Below are 21,151 nucleotides of genomic sequence, written 5' to 3' on the forward strand. Positions count from 1 at the left end.
GCACAGGCAGCCGAATTCCATTGCCCTCTCACAGCAGTGGAGGGGGAGATATGCCATCCGACCCCCGGAAATTTCTTGGCCGACTGTCCTCTCACAAAGGAGAGGAAACCTGGGAGTGAAGGCAGCCATACACCGACTCCCACCGGCCTCGAGTCCATAGATCCAGTTCCCCATATGGATTAGGAGAAGTCAGAAAGCCCAATCCTCCAGTTCATGAGAAGGATTAGTTCGAAGTTTAGTTCAGGAGAAATCTTGCAAGGCAGGAGATTCAGAGATGGCTTGATGGAAATGGGGGAAAGTAGGAACAGCTCAGCAGGCCAGGATAGGCTGGGTAGCTATAGCCATAATAAGGCCAACAAGGTCTTAACTCGGTTGAAAAAAGGGAAGGAGAGGAGGGGGAAATACAGGCAGCAAGTGCCAACAGACATTTTCCAGCCCCCTCAAATCTCTCAAAACTTCCAATTGATGGAACATAGTGCTCACCCAGTTTTGCCCCCTCCAGCTCACCATGGAGGTCTCTGGGTCTGCATGGGGGTGGCCCTGCCCCCAAGGGCCAAACACCCTCCAGCCAGCAGGGAAATCCACTTTTGAGGCTGCTGCCAAGAGTCCACGCCACCTCAGTTGGTCTACAGGCCTTTAGGAAGCCGCCCTGGCACCAGCCGCCATCCTTGCCGACCACCATCGCAGACACCCTCGCACCACCGACACCATCGCCATTGGCCCCCCCGCGGCCGTCCCCAGCCGCCCCTAGCCTCCACAGATCTTTCTTGAGGCATCCAGGGGCATGGGAGGACTCCACAGGGCACCTCAGCATCGCCATCGTTGGATGTCGCTGCCACCGTCCCGCCATCAGGTAGCCGCTGGATCAACCACAGCCACCCCTGCAAGGCCACGCCCACCATCTCGCGCTGTCCCCGCCTGAACACCATCCCTCTCAGAGCTGGGATGACCCGGAGAGCTAGCGAAGCTCTCAAAATGCTCCGTAGACCCTCCTTTACCCAGGTGGGGGGTCGTAGATGATCAAACTGACCCCCCCGAAGCCCCCTTTGACCAGAACATCGCCCCCAAGAATCGGAGCTCTAGCGTTGAAGCGCCATCTTGGACATTGTAGCCTCTACCTATTTAAATCTCATTTCTATCAGTGAAACACAACAAAGGGTAGTTCCAAAGACTCTGCAAATGTGATCCAGTGCTCACCCAGCGAAACCAGAATGATTTCATCATGTGGCATATAGAATTATAGCCTGCCTTTCAGACAAGTGCTACAACAACTCTATGTACTCAACAGACCTATGAACATGGAACATGTTATTCTAGACAATATTCTATACTGTGCATATGAGTTAATATGACCAGTAAAGACAATTTAATGATTCACATGAAATCTATATATTTAGTGGAAGACTTTGTTCATGGCAAAATTGTGAGTAATCAAATAAGGAGGAACATTTCCCATTTTTCTGTAAAAAGTAAGATTTTTTTCACTCCTTAACCCCTCTATACACTTCCATACTAGGATATATTAGATATTTCACGAGAAGAGGCCTTCACTCCCCTGCTTGCAACAGAATACCTTATGCCATCAGGCTTGAAATTTTGGACTTAGACTAGTTAGAACTACATTGCCTTCAGTCTGACCTAAGCGTAGTACATAAAGTTATCTGCTACAATATCCTACCTGTCAATGACTACTTCAACCACAACAATACATGAGCACACAATAGATACAAACTTAAGGTAAACCGCTTCAAACTTGATTACAGAAAATACGACTTCAGCAACAGAGTGGTCAATGCCTGGAATGCACTACCTGACTCTGTGGTTCCATCCCCAAGCCTCCAACAACGTTAACCTTAGACTGTTCATCCCATTCCTAAGAGGTCTGTAAGGGGGATGCATAAGCATACAATCGTGCCTACCCTCCCTGTCCTATTGTCCCCATTTATTTGTATCCATTTCATAATCATGCTTATACCTGTGATCTTATATATACAAACCAAATAAATAAATAAAAATAAATATCTATAAATACATTTGTGCTATTGTTGGTTTATTTATACAATTTGTTCTGAGATATCCAAATCACAGGGGCAAGCAACATGGAATACCAATAAAAGTGTACATTGCATCTTGGATTAAATGTCCACATTTTTCAATATGTAACTATAAAGAATATCAAGTAAACAAAAAGATTTCTTAAAACTTTCTTTTCATGAGCTGATGTTTGTTGTTCAGTTCAGGTCTCATTACAATGATAAAACACTTGGGAAGAAAGATGCACACCAATAATCCAGCACTGGAGGAGATCATGGAGAAGATCTCCACAGCCAACATATATTTTCCCCTAGTGCTTAGGTAGGTTGGAATAAAGCACAGCCAAACACTGCAGAAGACCAACATGCTGAAGGTGATGAATTTGGCTTCATTGAAACTGTCAGGTAACTTCCTAGCTAGAAAAGCAGCAGAGAAGCTAAGAAGAGCAAGAAAACCCGTAAAGCCCAAAACACAGTAGTACATGACCGAGTCTTCATTGCATTCCATAATGATTTCTTCAGTCATTGACTTCATATCAAAATCTGGGTATGGTGGGGATGTTATCAGCCACACAGCACAAAAACCTATTTGGATAAGGGAACAAGTGAGAAGAATGAAACTTACCATTCTTCCCCCCACCCACTTCCTCAATCTGGAACCAGGTTTGGTGGCCATGAATGCTAGAACCACAACAAAGGTTTTGGCCAGGACACAAGAAACTGCCACAGAAAAGACAAGGCCAAAAGCCGATTGTCGAAGGAGGCATACAACCTTATTGGGTCTTCCAATAAATAGAAAGACACAAAGGAAAGAGAGGAGAAGAGAAACTAGAAGTGTATAAGTGAGATTTCGGTTGTTGGCTTTGACAATGGGAGTGTCCTTGTGTTTCATGAAGATGGTGATGACCAAAGATATCATTAAGAAAAAGCAAAGAGAGGACTTCCGGTTTGCTCTTCGTAGCCACCAGACGGTCCCTCGGGACCGCCAACCCCTTCGTCTGTAAAGAGCCGCCTGTACAGCGCAAAGGCGGCTCGAAAAACCCCATTTCCAGGAGGAAATGTGGGATAGAGCAGGTGAGTGTAGGTAGAGCTCTCCGTAGCCCCCAGGGTTTTTTTTACTCTTGGGGGCGGGCGGAGGAAGCTCCCTATAGCACTCACCGCCCGCTCCGGGCGTTGGGAGACTTCTGCCTTTTTGCAGAACAAGGCTATGAAGACAAGCTTTTTAAGATATTTAACAGATTAACTAAAGATGATGAGATTTGGATCTGGACCTGTGACCCTAAATTGCAAGTATTAATACTTATTTCGTAAAGGATATTCAACAAAGTAAAAAAGACCTTTTAAAATGGCGATTGCTGAAACTGGAACAGGGAAGCTGAAAAGAGAAAGTCCTTTCATTTCTTATTAAGCCACAAAGTAGCAGAATAAATGCTCCTGGCTACATTTGAAGGGATATGAGCTGGACCTGTAACCCTGAATCGCAAGTATCTCACTTATTTTATAACAATTATTGAAGAAGGAAAAGGAAAAGGAAAAAAGAATCTTTAAAAAGGGTGATTGCCGAGGCTTGAGAAGGGGCTGAAAGGGAGAGTCCTTCCGTTTCCTATTGAGATACAAAGTAGCTGAATAAATACTTTTGGCTACACTTGAAAATAAAGCTCTACTTTTGTGTTTTTTCTCTTCCTGGAGATCTGATATTGATCTTGGTTGGAAAGAAGTTTTTTTTCTCTGCTGCCTCTCTTTTCTTTTTTTAAAAAAAATAGTTTGTCTGTGTTGAAATATGGCATTAAAGCCGGACAAACAAGCAATGGGGGGGGATTCCCCTATTAACAAATTACGTGACCAAGTTTTAAAGCTCCAGTCTCAGAAAACTGATTTTAATATAATTGAATTTCTTTTGGAGGAGATTGTAAGAAGGGATGAGATTGTGAATCAGAACTTTGAAAAATTTAAGCAGGAAATTAAATAATTAGTGCAATTAAAGTTTGATATTCTGGATCAAAAGATTATAAAAATGGCTAATGGCTTTGCAGAATTTATGATTAAGTTGGGTGAAAATACTAACTTATTAGAGTCTAAAGTGGAAGAAATTGAGGACAATTTGGACAATAAAATACAAAAAATTGAAAATGATTTGACAAACATTCAAGACAATAGCTTAGAAGAAAAACCTAAAATGGAGGTTGAACAAAAGTCTTGTAATGCAGAAAATTTACAACAACGGATTGAAAGAGAGGTTCTAATGGTGCATTACAATTTTACAGAATATGCGATCAGACTGAGAGGTTTGCAGGAAAATAACAGAGATGATTTAAGGAAAATATCTTCTGAAATTCTGGCTGGGATTTTAAAGGTTCAACCTGAGGAAGTGTTTTGTAGGATTGACAGAGTTTACAGAATAAACTCCTGGATTGCAAAGCAAAGGCAATTGCCTAGAGATGTGGTGATTTATTTTACAGATAAAGAAATTAGGAATAATATTGTGCAAAATTCCTTCAATTCTACTTTGCAATTGTATGGAAGAAAGATATGGATCTACAAAGAGCTCCCCCCCCAAGATGTTAACGGAAAGGAAGAAATTTGGTTTTCTGGTGACTGAGTTAAAATACAGAAATATTTCATTTAGGTGGGATGCCCCAGTTGGCATAATATTGAGATATCAAGGAGAAAGATACCAATTAGATACTGTTGAAAAAGCGGAAGAATTTTATCAAAAATTTTTGAAAATGAACTTAACATCTATAGGCACAATACAGGATAAGCAGAAGGAGTTGGAAATAAAGGGAAAACATCGAATTACAGAGGTTGCGGTAGACAAATTGCCTTTGGATTCTCTCGATACCCCAGATGGATTATCTACAAATATGAGAGAAGCGGCATCTGATTTCAATGTGATGATTCACCAAGTCAAAGACAAGTATAGAAATCAATTAGCTGACATACAATTGGCAAAAAAGAAATATGAGATACAAAAACAAAACCAACAAGATCAACTTATAAAGCAGGTTAATATCATCCTGAGGACAGTGACAGACCTCTGCAATGCCGTAATTTTGGGATGTGAAAAGAGCCTTAAACTGTTGGATTTGAATTATCTATTTTTGATTTCTTTCTTGTATTGATAAATATATTATAACTATTCTGAGCTACGAGGCAAGAGAGCTATGTTGGGGCATGCAGAAGATCTGGTTGTTACCCATTAGGATGATGGGAATTAATAATCCTGATGAAAGCCACAATTACAACTATATGGAATATAATCATAATGTCACTCGGGTGGTTGTTTTTACTTTTATATATATATGAGGATATTCATTACTGATGGGGGCAGATGATGACTGAAGACTTTGAATAAACTGTTGCACCAGGATGCTATGTTACCCAATTATGGATGAGGGACTCAACAATCCAGTGGAAAGACATCAAAGAAGATATTATATGGATTATAAATTTAAAGTTATTGTCTTTTTTTTAAAAATATATATAAATATAAATATAATATAAATAAATAACGGAATATATACATACATATATATATATATATATATATATATATATATATATATATATATATATATATATATATATATATATTAGCAGAGTGGGCAGTGGATTAAAGATATTAAGAATTGTTGTGCATGGTAATTTTGTAGGAAAGTGGGTGGAAATATGTTAGTTTACTGATTGATTAGTTTAAGAAAAGGGATGTTTAAGTGATATATTTAGGGCAGTGGAGGAAATGGATAGAGTTGAATAAATGTTAAATTAGGATTTATGGGGAAGGCTGCTTTGAAATGTTATATTAATATACACAAAGAATAAATGTTAAAGTAGGATTTATTATATAGTCTTAAAGTGGAAGGTTGCTTTGAAATGTTGTAATAATATATAGATATAAGTTTTGGGGAGGACAAAAAGGGCAGATTATTGCTAAATTGGGAGTTATAATAATATTATGCTAAATTAGAAGTTATCATACAATGTTATAGCAGACTGCTTTTTTTTTGAAATGTATGGTAAAAGGGGAAAGTAACAATATCAATAATATTTTTAGTAAGTAAGGGTCAGTATATAGAGGAGGGAGTAAGGAGATGGTAAAATATTATGTAATCTGTTATGAATTAGGTTTTTGGTGTGAAGAAGTCACAGGGGGGATGGGTGGCGAGGGGGGGTTAGGGAGGAGGGGGGAAGGAAAAAAAGGGGAAAAATTTGTATTTGAAAACTTTTTCAATAAAAAAAGAAAAAAGAAAAAGCAAAGTGAAAGAACAGTCAGACTGATACCCAAAGGTTCTCCATAGGACAAAAACGTGATCTACTTTGGAATACAGGTATTTTTGTCAGGGTTTGGATAATGGTCTTCTGGACTCAGAGAGGAAACCCTCTCAGTCGGCGGTGGGGATGCGGCAGCCATGGTAACGGCCTCGAAGCCGGGGCAAACCAGAGAAGCATTATGCAGGAGGAAGATTGGAGAAAAAAGAGCAAAGTGTTTGGAAGCCGGGTGAGTGACATTAACCCAGGTGGGAACAGCACTCAAAAAAATGGACTTTTACAAGTGAGCCCTTAGCCTTAATTAGCGGCTACGGATTATTGGGGCAAAAAGACAAGATAATGTGCAGGAGGAAGAGACCCATCAAGGATTTACTTTTATTATGGACTGATTTGGAATGACTGTCTGTTGGAAAGTTACAAAAATTTGAAACTTCTTTAAATTGGAATGGACTACTTTTGGAGAGAGAAAGAGGGGAGAGGCGATAAGCAAGAATCCTTAAAAACTAAGGGGAAAGGACATATAATGGACAAAATGGAGGATTGCCGCGATGAAGTGAAAGTATAAATTATGGATTGCTTTCGGCTTGAAAGAAAAACAATGTGTCTTGCTACCTAAATTGGATTATTTTGAATAACCAAGGAGATTTGATCTTGGGGATTCCCAATCTATCTATTGGCGATCTTATTGATGGGAAGAAAGAAGAAATAAAATGGAACAATTAAAATTGAACCAGCAGGTGTGGCAACAAAAGAAAATGGTGCAGCAATAAAAGAAGGGACAATGATACTGTATATGGAATAGATGTTACAAAAGAGCTAAACTTTGCAGAATTCTTAATTTTGACAATATTGAACTTGAAAAGGAACAGTTTTGGACAGATGGGGAAAAGGAAAAATAGAATATAGCTGGTTGTGAGATAAGAAAATAAAATAGCCTGATTAAAAATGGAAATGTAATGCTTAAATTTTTACATGAAGCTTGAATATTAATCGGAGGTGTTTTTTTCTCTCTCCCCCTTTTTCTCTTTTTCTTTTCTTTTCTTTTTTTCCTTTTCCTTTTTGTTACCTTTTTCTTTCCTCTCTTTCTTGTTGTCTCTTGCTTTTTTACTTTCTATTTCCATTCCTTTTAAATTTGACTATTTAGAAATACATATATCAATCTGGTCATGAAACAAGAATTTAAATGATTAAATGAGAATAGGATGTTTTAAATATTTAAATGAATTTTGAATATGAACAGGAGTTATTTATAGATTTAATAAATACAGAAAATTGATTTTAAGGCAGATAAAAATGTTGCTTCCATAGAAAAATAAGAATAAATATGAAATGGGACGAATTTAAGAGAAATTTATAATCCAGGAGAGAATAAGTGAGAAGATATTTGTTGTAACATGTTTCTATTTTAAATTGGCGGGAGATATGAAGGAGAATATGTTGAAAAAGCAACCTATATAATATGCTGTGAACCAGCTAAAATAAAACATTTATAATAATAGATTTAGGAGTGGAGGAGATTATGCTGGTAATCAGCAGAAGGATTGGAGAATATTATACTGGAGAACAGTTAAAATAAAATGCTGTGAACCAGCCAAATAACAGATTTAGGAGTGGAGAAGATTATGCTGGCAATCAGCGGGAGAAATGGAGGAGATTATGCTGGAAAACAGCTTGCTGTGAACCAGCTAAATAATAGATTTAGGAGTGGAGGAGAATATGCTGCGAATCAGCGAGAGGAGTCGAGGAGAATATGCTGGAAAATAACTAATTTAGTTGTGAACCAGCTAAATAATAGATTTAGAATTAATGGAGAATACGCTGGAAATCAGCTAAAATAAAATAGATTGGGAATTAGATAAAATTATGGATGGAAACGTGGAATGAATGATAATGTGAAATGATTCTGAAGTGATTTTATGTAAAATGAGAAGTGTATTTCATGACAAGATTAAGGAAATTAGATGTAAATCAATAGAGATTAAAATATAGATTTGATGAAATGGGTTTTAAGATTAAGGAATATATATGGAATTCTGATTGACAAAATGGAAAAAAATTAGAATGGTGTTTATTTGGAAATGAAAGATTGTATATAAAAAGGAGCTGTGTTTATTTGTGATTTAAGATTTATGGTGATACAATAGAATGCCAAGTGTTTAGAATAAGATGTTAGATTGTATGATAAAAAATTACTGATTTGATGTTGTTTTTCTTTTTAAAGATGTAAATGGATGAAATTTGGAATCAAATTGGTTAAAGAAGTGTGGGCAATTGTACTTATCTAATACCGGACCAAACCTTAGCTCTTAAAAGATGTATTTTATGTTTAAGATGTTTAAAAACAAATAAAATATTTTTTTAAAAAAAGATTGACTCATTCTTCCATCCTTCCACCATCAATTAAATGAGGACCTAAATTGATTTAGAAAATATGCTGATGTTGTAAACTGCTCAGAGAGTGCTGTAAATCTAAGTGCTATTATCATTACTGGCTTCATAAATTAAGTCCCTCTATATTTATATATTGTATATATAGATGGTTCTTTTTATATAAAAGTAGATTTGGATCTTTTTCAACTTTACATGGAAACTAAAGTAAAATATAACTTCATAAATCTTGCATTTTGTTTAAGATGTTTCTTTTTGATTTTTGTCATTAAAGATAAAAACTTGAAGCACCATGTGATTTAACAGCAACACCAGAACGTGACAATGAAACGATGTTGTACGTACATAAGTCCATCATGAAACCCCTGAGAAGGATGTTGACTGAAATCAATGGGTTTAGAAAATGTAAAGAATACAGAAATAATGCCAGCAATGTTAATCTCTCCAAGCTGATGATGTGTGTGATGAATAAGAGGGAGCTCATCAAAATCACAGTGAAAGCTGGGATCCTTGCACACTACTTGAAGCAGTACTATTAAGAGTAACTGCACGAACGCTAACATCTTCCATGTGTGTCTTCTTTTTGTGTACAAATATCTCTGTCTGCAATATGATCTTTGAAGTAGATCAGACTGACCTGTCTTCTTGAGATGTTTTTCAAAAAGAAATAAAGAATGTAACATACTATCAAATCAACTCACAAAGCTTTGGGGCTTCCATCCATGGGATGGAATATCATGAGAACAATAAATAGGGTCAGCCCCTCCTTTTTCCATGGAGACCCATAGGATTTGGAAGAGACAAACAAACTAAATCCATTACAATAGAGACACCGTTACCTGTGTAAACATCTACAAAACATCTGAGGCCCTCTTGAGGCAAGAAGGAATGAGCCACAAGAAAAATATAATATCTTGAGATCTATAAACCAAAACAGAGATATAGTTATAGTTATGGCCATATGTATAGGCATTGTTTGTAGCTACTGTAGATTTATTCTATCCTGTCCTGTCCTGTTCCATTCTGGTCCACTCCACTCCACTCAACTCTCTTTTTTTGTTAAATTTATATTTACTGGGTAGTCCAGGTTGCCCTGATAAAAAACACTTCTCGACTCCATTCCATTCTTCCACTACACTAAACGACACTACTCTCCATTCTCTACCCTCCATTGCATTCCATTGCAATTATTTTCAGGTATTTCTCCAGAAATTGGGACGTGTATTGCAATACTTGATTGTCATATGGTTGAATTCTACTATTGGCATATATTCCAGTAGAATACTAATTTACAAAGATTGCATTGTGAAGCAGTCAAATGACAGTGTGTTAAGCATACAGCAGAATGAAGATTGGTTTACTGGCTGCATAACAGAGGGAAAGAAATCAACTTTGGTAAGGGCTCAAACCATTAGTTTTATACAGGAAGTGCTCAACCTGTGACTGCAAATGAGTGCAGATTCTTGGTCATAAGTCATGATGCTCATGGTAAAGGTATGATGCTCATGGTAACAACAACCCATAAATGATGCTTGCATGACTGTAAGATGCTGCAAGCACCTATAAATGTGGGTTAATTGCTGAGCATTCAAAATGATCATGTGACTGTGGGATGAGTGAGTTGACCATCAGAAGTTAAGTAGCTCTGAAGATGTCTATAATATCTTTGAACTGACACTAAGAAACTGAAACTTGAGAGTAGTTGCAGGTGGCAGTGGTCAATGAAGGAAGTAGGTAGTTTTTGCCACAATCTTTCTTTTTTCTTTTTTTTAGTTTTTAAAAAACAAACTTTATTAGATTTTAAAAAAATAAAATCATATAAAACATTCACAACCTTAAAATACAATCAACAGTATCAACAAACAACAAAGTATATATAATGTATATAAGTACACATATATACAAAAACTTATTTTCCTTTTTTTCCTTAATGACGGTGTATAATTATTACTTTTAATTTCTTACTAAATTTTGACTTTACCTTCTTTTCTATTGGTTTATCCACTCATACCAACTGTCCCATATCTTAAAATACTGTGAGTCTTCCTTATCTTTCAATTTCAGCGTTAGTCTATCCATTTCTGCACATGTGTAAATTTTTTGAATTATTTGCTGCTCCGTTGGCAATTGATCTGTTTTCCAGACTTGTGCTAGGGCTAACCTAGCTACCATAATTATATGTAATATTAGGTACTTTTTTTCCTTTCTAATGTTTTGTTTAAGCATTCCTAACAAAAAAAATTCTGGTTCTAACTCAATATCCTCGGCAATTATTTCTGATATCCAAATTTTTATTTTTATCCAATATTTCTTAATTTTTGGGCAAAGCCACCAGAGATGAAAGAAGATTCCCTGTGCTTGCTTACATTTCCAACACATTGGATTAAGATTTGCATACATCCTCGCCATCTGTACCACATCTTGTAGTGGTTCTCCTTATATGCTACGGATTTTGTTATTCTATAATTGGTTTCCCATACCCTTTCCCATTCTTCCAATTGTATGTTTTTGCCACTATTCCTTGCCCAAGCTATCATTTACCCTTTGACTAGATTTTCTGCTAGGTTGAATTCTAATAAGAATTTGTAAATCTTTGAAATCAAATTTCCATCTTTAGCTCCTAATAAATTGTCTAGTCGGTTGGGATTTATTTCGATTCCTCCTTCCTCATTATCTTTATTGTATCTAGTTTGTATTTGTAGGTAGGGCCACCAATTTATTTCTATGCCTTGTTCCCTGACGTCCTGCCGTGTTTTTAATCTTCCTTGGGGATCCAATAATTCTTTATATCTTATTAATTTATGGGGGGCTAGTGTGTTGGGTGCATTGCCGCCTCCAATGCAGATATCCAGCCAGGAACCTTCATATAGTGTTTATTTTTAATTTCGAACCAAGTGCCAATCAGTGAATTTCTTATTATGTGGTTTTAAAATGTTTATAGATTTTGTTCCCGGTGTTCCACAAGAAGCCATGCCAGCCCTTTAATGGATCATGGCCTTCCAATTTTAATAGTCTGTAATTATCCAAATTGAACCACTCCTTAATCCATGTTAAACTCGCTGCCTTATAGTATTTTTCCCACGCTGGTAGGCCAAAACCCCCTCTAGATCTATCATCCTGTAATATGTTTAAATTTATTCTTGGGTTTTTTTCCCTCCCACAATCTTTCAATCCAGTACCCCTTTCAGATTTATGAAATGATTTGATACATTTATAAAAAATAAAAACAGATTTACAAAAACAGCAAAGAGAACCTACAGGAGGTTTAATGTACTTTGCAGAGAGTTGGTACATTTGGATGTCTGATGGAATTTGAATTTACTAGAATTATTTTTGTTCCAGAGATTTCATTGGTCTTTGCTACTAAAGAGAAAACCTCATTGCCAGCTGGAAAATCCTTTAAATTTACCCCATGCTTTAACAGACTAACAAAACAATAGAGTTTTGGGGGGGACCTTCAAGGTTTTCTACCTATCAAAAAGGAAAGCCAATAGCATTCCTTCAGTGTTTTTTAGTCCAACCTCCTGCTCAAGAAGAAAACCCAATAGAATTTTGTAGGTGACCACTACACAGGATGTGCACCAGAGAATTCCTTCTGTCCAATTACTTCAGAAACAATCCATAGATCTGTCAGGGTTCCGATGGATGCCCTAATTAAATCATGAATCTCGAGCCAAGCTTCAAAAGAAATCTAGTTATTTATTAGGAGCTTCATGTTGGCACATTCCTAAGTAAAGCCAGCTCTGACCCTATGTAATTTATGTTCCAATTATGACTCTGTTTCCCCCCTCCCCCACCCCACCCAGGGTGTAATATCAATCACATTCATCAATGGAATGATTTTGCGGGTTGTAGAGGTCACTCCTCTTTGGCATCTGCAGGTAACCCTGGGATACAGCCTTGGGAGAGATAAGTGTGGAATGTGCAGCTGTCTTTGGCTGCTGTGCCATTTCGCAGGTTTCCCATTCCCCCTGGCCTATAGCAACTCGAGAGTAGGCCAGGGATGATTTGTGAATTGATACCTTCCCTATTTAAACAAAAGCTTTATTTGTATTTAATCCCATTTCTTTTTCTTTATGAATATATGAACATATGTTCATATGAATTAAGGCACAGAGAAATTATAATTCACATTTAACCTATATAAGTAGTCAGAGCTTACCATCACATATGTCAATAAATCAATTTGTACTATTATTTATTTTTTAAATATATGTATGTTAAAGTACCTATGTATAATTGACTTCGGAAGGAAAAACAGTTCTGCCCTATCCAAATATAAGGGACAGGGTAAATATTGCAACATAGCAAGTCAAATATAGCTGCACATTGTTCTCTATCTTAATTGTGCAAGACTCCAAAATCTACATATAAAGGATATGAAACAAATGGAAAGAGTTGTCAAAATTTCCTTTTCATGAGCTGATGTTTATTGTTCATTTCAGGTCTCATCACGATGATAAAACACTTGGGGAAAAAGATGCACACCAATAAGCCAGCACTGGAGGAAACCATGGAGAAGATCTCCACAGCCAATGTATATTTTCCCCTTGTGCTTAGATAGGTTGGAATAAAGCACAGCCAAACACTGCAGAAGACCAACATGCTGAAGGTGATGAATTTGGCTTCATTGAAGCTGTCAGGTAACTTCCTAGCTAGAAAAGCAGCAGAGAAGCTAACCAGAGCAAGAAAACCCATAAAGCCCAAAACACAGTAGTACATGACCGAGTCTTCATTGCACTCCATGATCACTTCTTCAGACATTGATTTCGTATCAAAATCTGGATATGGTGGAGATGTTATCAGCCATGCAGCACAAAAACCTATTTGGACAAGGGAGCAAGCTAGAAGAATGAAACTGATCATTCTTCCCCCAACCCATTTCCTCAATTTGGAACCAGGTTTGGTGGCCATGAATGCTAGAACCACAACAAAGGTTTTGGCGAGGACACAAGAAACTGCCACAGAAAAAATCAATCCAAAAGCTGGTTGTCGAAGGAGACACACAATCTTATCAGGTCTTCCAACAAATAGAAAGACACAAAGGAAAGAGAAGAGGAGAGAGACTAAGAGAGTGTAGGTGAGATTCCGGTTGTTGGCCTTGACAATGGCAGTGTCTTTATGTTTCATGAAGATTATTATTACCAAAATTGTTAACAAAGAAAAGCAAAGAGAAAGAACAGTCAGACTGATCCCTAAGGGTTCTTCGTAGGACAAAAAAGTGATCCGCTTTGGAATGCACATATTTTTATCAGGATTTGGATATTGATCTTCTGGACATGGAGAGCAGTCATCCTTGTCTGAAAAAGAACAGAGTGGAACTGATATAGTTGATTCTAGATAGTGTTGTATCCTTGTTGCTTAGTCCCATTAAATTTGGAAATTTCCTACCCTTCTCCTTTGATATTTTCCCCTCTGGACACAGATGGCAATCATAGCAGCAAAATGACTCTCCTTCTTTCTTGGCCTTGCTGTATCCTGTCTCACAAGGATCATTACACAAAGATAGAGGTAATGCCTATCAATGAATGAAGAAGAATATTTTAAGATACAGAGGGGAAAGGAAGTGCTTGGAGAGATACTGTTAGTATGGAATCAACAGAACAAAAATGGATTAATAAGCAGAAGTAGTGTATTGACATCATTTCGATATGGAATTGGTTTGAAATTGGCTTTGCGAGTTGACAAATAATTCATTAAATATCTATCTTTATTGGTGTCTATGGGCTTTCATAACTATCATCCCTATTATCCAAAGCCAATTTCTGTGCTGATTAATTTTGAAATCTCCAGACTGATGAAATCTGGTATACTGGCAGAATATTTTGAGATATAGAGGGGACAAGGAGTACTTAATAATCAGAAGTAATGTGATGACATCATTTTGAGATGTACCGGTAGTTGGTCTCAAATAATAATTCATTAAATATCCATCTTTATTGGCATCTATGGCCTTTCATAATTATCCAAAGACAATTTCTGTGATGTTAGTTAACGATGGTTTTCTCAGCCTCTGAATTTTGAAATCTCCAGACTGATGAAATCTAGTACACTGGCTTGCAGCTTTTACTTCAAAAACCATGAAAAACATTGTCCATAATTAACAGAGAGCCAACGTAAATAGTCTACACAAACTGCAGATTTCTTTTCTTTTCTTCCTGAGGACATTTGTACTTAGTCTATTCAGAGATGATGTTCTGGGAACTTTCATCATTTTGACATGGACTCAGTCTTAAATAATAATTCATTAAATATCTATCTTTATTGGCATCTATGGCCTTTAATAACTATCAACCTCACTCTCCAAAGACAATTTCTGCTCTGGTTAGTTAAAGAAGTCAGCAGACTGGTGTAATATAGTACACTGGACTTCAGCTCCTATTTCTAAACCATGAAAACATGGTCCATAACTAACAGGGCCAAAATAAAGGGTACAATATTTTCTGCCAACTATTAGAAAAGTAAACATTCTTACAGATAATGTTTTCCTTCTCCAGGACATTTCTAGTTAGTACAAACATTATTCAGAGATGATAATTTTCATTAGTAATCATATTTTTATAGTATATAAATGAAGACAGACAAATCTAGATTGAAACAACTAACCTGATTAAAGCCTACTGGCCACGTGATGGAATCTACAGAAATATTGAAGAACTTGTCCGCTGGAGCTGTGGGATCTACCATTCCAACTTTGACCCTAAGAAAAGACTGGTTTGGGAATGTGATCCAGTTGATAATATCATATCCACCAATGAATTCTCCATTTTTATCAAAGGAGATCTTTTCCCCAACACTGTTGTTGAATCTGATGCTTTTCAGAAAAGAATGAACCTGAAATACAGCAACACAGAAAAAGGGACAAAGAGAGAACAGGATAAAGGGAGGGAAAATAATTCATATGTTCAAAAAGTGGATGTCTCTTTAAAGAAAAAAAATATAAAAACATGTTTTTGGTTGTAGGCCAATACCAATCAAATAACATAACATTTATTCCAAAATAGCAGTAGAGGTAAAATATCAATTACTGAAATAAAATTAGCACAGAATCTCAATATAAAAAGGCAAAAAAAAACCAAAAAAAACCCCCCCAACACTTAGTAGATTATTAAATTGTTAAATTGTTAAATTGTAATTGTTAAAACTACTTAAACTAGATGAATTTTGATAAATATATAAGAAATACAATGATCCGTAAGGCTACAAAAGTTTAATCCTATTTTTACTTCTAAAGAGCTATGTACTTGCTCTAGCCATGCTAAAGTTTGATTTGAATTATTGCAGTTACAATCCAACAGACTAGAAGCAAGATAAATAATAAGATAAAAGAAAATGTAGCTGAAAAGGTATATGTGTATTTATGCATGTATGTATGTATACACACTACACATACATACAGCAAGACTTACTTTTTCAGTAAGGGTATTTTTTAATCTTGTTCTTGTCTTCCATTTTTAAATATGTAATCTTATATTGAAAAGAGAGAGATAAATGAGCATAAGGAAATTGAGTTATGTTGATCTAGATGGGTTCAGGATCATTTCACTTAAAGGAGTCATATGAATTCAATGAATTCATGGCTCTCATAAGAAACACAGCTACAATGTCTGATATCCCCATTCCTGGCCAGCTAACAAGAGACTAAGGAAATCAACCTCCCTCCATCTCTAGAGCTAATAGGACAGGATGGAGAGCCACTATCAAGGCAACAGTCAAATAAGAACTTGAGCCTGGACCAAGAAATATAACTTGAGAAAATATTTCAGTTACACCCACATCAAACAAAGAATATGAGGGACATATATAAACACTCTCAGACTTGTAGGAATCTAGTACTATAAAATTAGTCCTGACCTAAATGTTATTGGTTTCTTAGTCAACATTTTTGGGTCTCAGTAAATGAGGCAGCAGAACAACACATAAATGCAAGTTTGTGTAATGATTGCTTGTTCAACAATCATTTGAAATTGAAATATTGCAGAATGAATGGCACGAATTACTTTCTTGAGATTCTCACTGTCATATTACCCCTGTCATATGATCACAATCCTAGATCTTGGCCACTGGCCTGCATTTGTGAGTATTGCATCCTCCTAGATTTAAATGGTTGTGATTTGCAATCTTCCTTGCTGGCTTTCCATAAGCAAAGTCAATGGGAAAGCTAGAAGGAAGTTGGAAGCTGTTCTGTTTGGAATTTTATCGCCAAAATTTCAACATTGATCTTACCAGAGCATTATACATTTTCCCACATTGCTTTTGTCAGACCTAATGTAAGTTTATTGCAAAATGTAGCCAGGCTTGGATGTTTTTTCTTTCTAAGAAAAACCTTCCATCTTGCCACCCTAACCCACAGCCCAGACATGAAGAATATAGGAGATTGTTATCACATATAGGACACAATCAGTACTTGCCAGAAATTCCTGCAGTTCCTATAATGCTGTTATAAGCTCTTGGCAGCCTATTTTCTAATGGTTTTCATCAATCTTGGAGGGACATCTAATTCTTGGTAATGCAACTGTTGTACCATATTTTCTCCGCTTTTGATGACTGCCTTCACTGTGTTCTATGATATATCCAGTATGTCAGAAATTATTTTGTAATCCATTCTTCTGACTGATACCTTCCTACAATGAGATCTCTTTGATGTTTTTTTTACGCTCTTTATAGACCATAGGTTTTCCTGTAAGAGGCAACTGAGTAAGTGTCAGAAAACTCCTAGTAGAACAGCTGCACTTTACAGAAGCTATATTAGAGACACTTGAATTGATGCAGGTGTGTACTGACTACTAGTTTCCATCAGTTTGAATGTGATTAATTATGAATTAATTATCCACACTTACAGGAAGATGTGTACACTTATGCAACCAATGTATTTTATATGTTTATTGAATATGTTTATTGTTATTTTTCCCCATAAAGGTTTCAGTTATTTTCCAATTGAATTGTACAGCTTTCAGACTTAATGTCAATACCTCTAAAAAGTATTATTTGCTAAAGTTTACTGACAAGTGTTGAAAGTACTGATATGGTGGTTTCTGCACTATTCTAATTACAAACCTACCTTCCACCACACTTGATTGCGAAGCTGTTTCCTTCCTTTTTTCACTATTGTTGTTTCCCTGGATTTGGACATATATAGAGATTGTAAAGCATGTGCCACAACATGGACTGCATTGTAAATATTGTAACTCTGTCCACTCATGTGTGTTTCAAACACAGATGTGGGAAGGGTCTCAAGCCTCTCCTGCCCAGTACATTTCTTCTCATAGTTCTCCATTTTTGAGTTTGCAAAGAAACAATCAAATGCCTGTTCCCAAAAATCTTTCCGAAAATGATCGTGTTGGTTGTTGTTTGGACTTAAGTTCTGAAGAAATTCCTGGAATTCTGGTACTTTCTTTGTGTGAACTGCAAAGGATAAAGCACCATGTAGGAAACTGATATTGCATGATTTATGAACAGACATTGAAGTGTAATCTGTCTGAGCAGTTATAAGCCAAATCTTATTCTTCCTTGGTATATCCTCCACTTCTGAAAACTGGAGGAAAGTTCTCAGAACTGATAAGGACTGAATTTCACCATATAAGATTATCACATTGGCCATGCTGTTCATGAGAACATGGTATATATGTAATCCTTCCTCCATAGTATCAGTAAAGTCACTGTAAAAAGCTACATTTGGTAACTCTGCTATGAATTCTGTGCAGATGCCATGCTCAGAAAATGTGGGAATCATCTCCTGGACAAATTTCTCTCCTTTCTCATCTTTTACAACAAGAATTCCAATCCAGATCCATCTAAAACACAGCAGTAGCTGCAAGAGGCCTTTATGTTGATGGGATTCATCTGGAAACATTTGTTGGAAGAAAATTGATTGAGTCTCTTTATCCATGACTGGAGCAGAGCCATATATAAACTACAGAAAAATAAACATATGCAATTGCAAAGAATTGCAAAGTTGTATGGGAGCCTCTGAGAACACATTCAATTTTAGGGTGCTCTTGAATTTGTGCATTGAAACATTGTCTAAATAATTTTGTTCATTTCATGACTACCTTGGCTTCAATCTTAGTATTCAAGAAATGTTTTTCTTCCTCAAAAACTCTTATTGTTGTATTGTTGTTGTTTTTGAGGAAACATAAAAATGACCATTCTGGAAAAGGAAAGAATAAGTTTCAACTTTACTTCAGTGTAGGAATATTTACCTGGAAAGGAGAGTATTTGTGGCTTGGGACTGAAATGAGAGGTCTGTAGCTTGGTTGTTGTTCTTGCTGATATTCTTGTTGTTTTGCAGATGTTTCATTTTTTTCTGCATGAATACAACCAAGCTCATAGAGCACCAAGGACTTCTCATATTTACCTCTTCCCAAAATTCCCATTGTCTGATCAGGTTTATCATTATTTGTATTCCTCTGCTAATCCAATCAAGTATAAATGATTGCTAAACATTATGAGGCTCTCTTCTTTCTACCCCCTTTAATGGATAAATGATTTCCCAGAGAGGGAAACATCTCTATGGAAACCCAGGACACCCAAAATGCCACAGGTGTTGTTGTTTTTTTTCCTCAAGAAAGCTAAAACCTGGGATATACATTAATACTAAGTCTTCCTTACAGTCCAAATAAATACTTTGGACCTTTAGGAAGTCTGATCATTTCAAATCTCTGTTTGCTTTTCAAGAAACATTTCTGTCTCCATCCTCTCCACATCATCAATGCATATTTATTCTTTTTCTCTTTCTATTAACTTTTACCTTTATTTGGAGTTTGAAATTCAGTTGATTACTTCAACCAAGTTAGATCATTAGAACATCTTGTACTTTTGCTATTAACCCAAGATAAAGTTGACATCTTGGATGCCATGTCTTCATCTGTGGTCATAAATGCTCACTGAATAACAAGGAATAGATGATTCTATGCCAGCTGGATTCAAGTAATCAATATTGACAATCAGCCATTTTAAAGTTTCCTTTCTCAGTACGTATCAAAGAGTTATATACAACCTGAGCTCTTTATCATAAAAGCAAAACAATCCATGTTTGTTCAGAAAGTGCTGTAGAACTTCAACACATCTTACCTGAGGAACTTTGTAGATGCACAGAATGGTCGCCATGTAGAGACAGATGTCTGATCCCCCCATGACTGCAGCTAAAGTGATTGGTGCCCCACAGATGTAGTTAGGGACAAATCTGCCCTGGTTAAAGAGAAGCACCATTGAAGCAAGGTATGTCCAACTTGGACTGAAATTACTATTATAAAGGTGGAAACCCAGTGTGACATTGGGTAGGATCTGGGCATTTTCATTGATCTCTTTAAGAGCATACGTTAGGGCAAGTATATGCTGGTAGTTCTGAAAGGATACTCTGCAACAAGCATTACATAATATATTAAGAAAGGTATTATTTAGAATATGCAATGTTTCAGTAGAATATTCAGTGGGACATACTTTTGTATTATATTTAGTGCAATATATTTATCCTTCTACTAGGATCCTGGAAAATGCTTAGCACAAATATAGCACATATGCTATATTTGCACAAGAACTTGTGGTTTTTTTAAAAAAAAAACTTATAATACCAGCAAACACTTGCTTGAGGTTGGTAGAATTATTTTGTAATATATGAGAAATGCCTAATAGCAAACCATAGATTCCTAGAAATTCATTTTATTCAAAAGAATGTAATTCTATTTTGTTACGAATAAAATCAACTGAGAAGGAATAATCACTGGTCTTACATGCCATACATATTTTAGTGGTAGTTACACCTTCATAATTTTATCTGTTTCCACAGTCTGTACTTAGAAATAATTCAGTACGATTAAATGAGCTTTGGTCTTTTTATTGACTGATTAATCAAACAATCTCAGGGTGATTCTGGGCAGCTTTCAAATAAAAAGTTTTTATCCACTTCATGTGGAAAGTGAAATGGAGGTTGACCATAGATTGATACATCTTTTATTAAGAGAGATGTTTCAGACACTTTTTCAATGACAAACTTTCAGGGAAATATTTTGATCACTGTTGTGGCTGAACAGCAAGTTATAGAGGTTGATTATAAATGAAAGATGTGCTTACATAACTCCATCTTGAAGTGCCTGAGAAGGGTGTTGACTAAAATCAATAGCATCAGAAAATGTTGAGAATACAGAAATAATGCCAGCAATGTTAACATCTCCAAGCTGGTGATATGTGTGACGAATAGGAAGAGGCTCATCCAAGTTACACTTGCAGACCACTTGAGGCATTATTGTTAACAGTAGCTTCATGAATACTAACATCTTCCATGAGTGTCTTCTTTCGGTATATAAATGCCCCTGTTGGCAACAGCATCCTTGAAGTAAATCAGACTGACCTGCCTTCATGAGATGTTTTTCAGAGAAAAATAGAGAATGTAACATGCTACCAACTTAAATCACAGAGCTTTGTGGCATCCAGCCATGGTTTGGAATAGCTTGGGGAACATT

General features: G+C 36.4%; 1 protein-coding gene across 1 annotated transcript; it reads right to left on the minus strand.

The window, feature by feature from the left end:
* Positions 1–13,030: 13,030 nt before the first annotated feature.
* LOC132711547 (vomeronasal type-2 receptor 116-like) lies at positions 13,031–19,826 on the minus strand. Its single transcript, XM_087893499.1, has 4 exons — positions 19,764–19,826; positions 15,297–15,524; positions 14,082–14,208; positions 13,031–13,990 (listed from the first exon to the last, which is right to left on the minus strand). Exons 1-4 carry the CDS (start codon positions 19,824–19,826, stop codon positions 13,092–13,094), a joined length of 1,317 nt encoding a protein of 438 aa, XP_087749625.1. The 3' UTR covers positions 13,031–13,091.
* Between the last annotated feature and the right edge of the window lie 1,325 nt (positions 19,827–21,151).

Source organism: Pantherophis guttatus, chromosome 4 (genome assembly GCF_059756535.1).
Source record: "Pantherophis guttatus breed Tessera chromosome 4, ASM5975653v1, whole genome shotgun sequence".
In the NCBI taxonomy this organism is placed as follows: Eukaryota; Metazoa; Chordata; class Lepidosauria; order Squamata; family Colubridae; genus Pantherophis; species Pantherophis guttatus.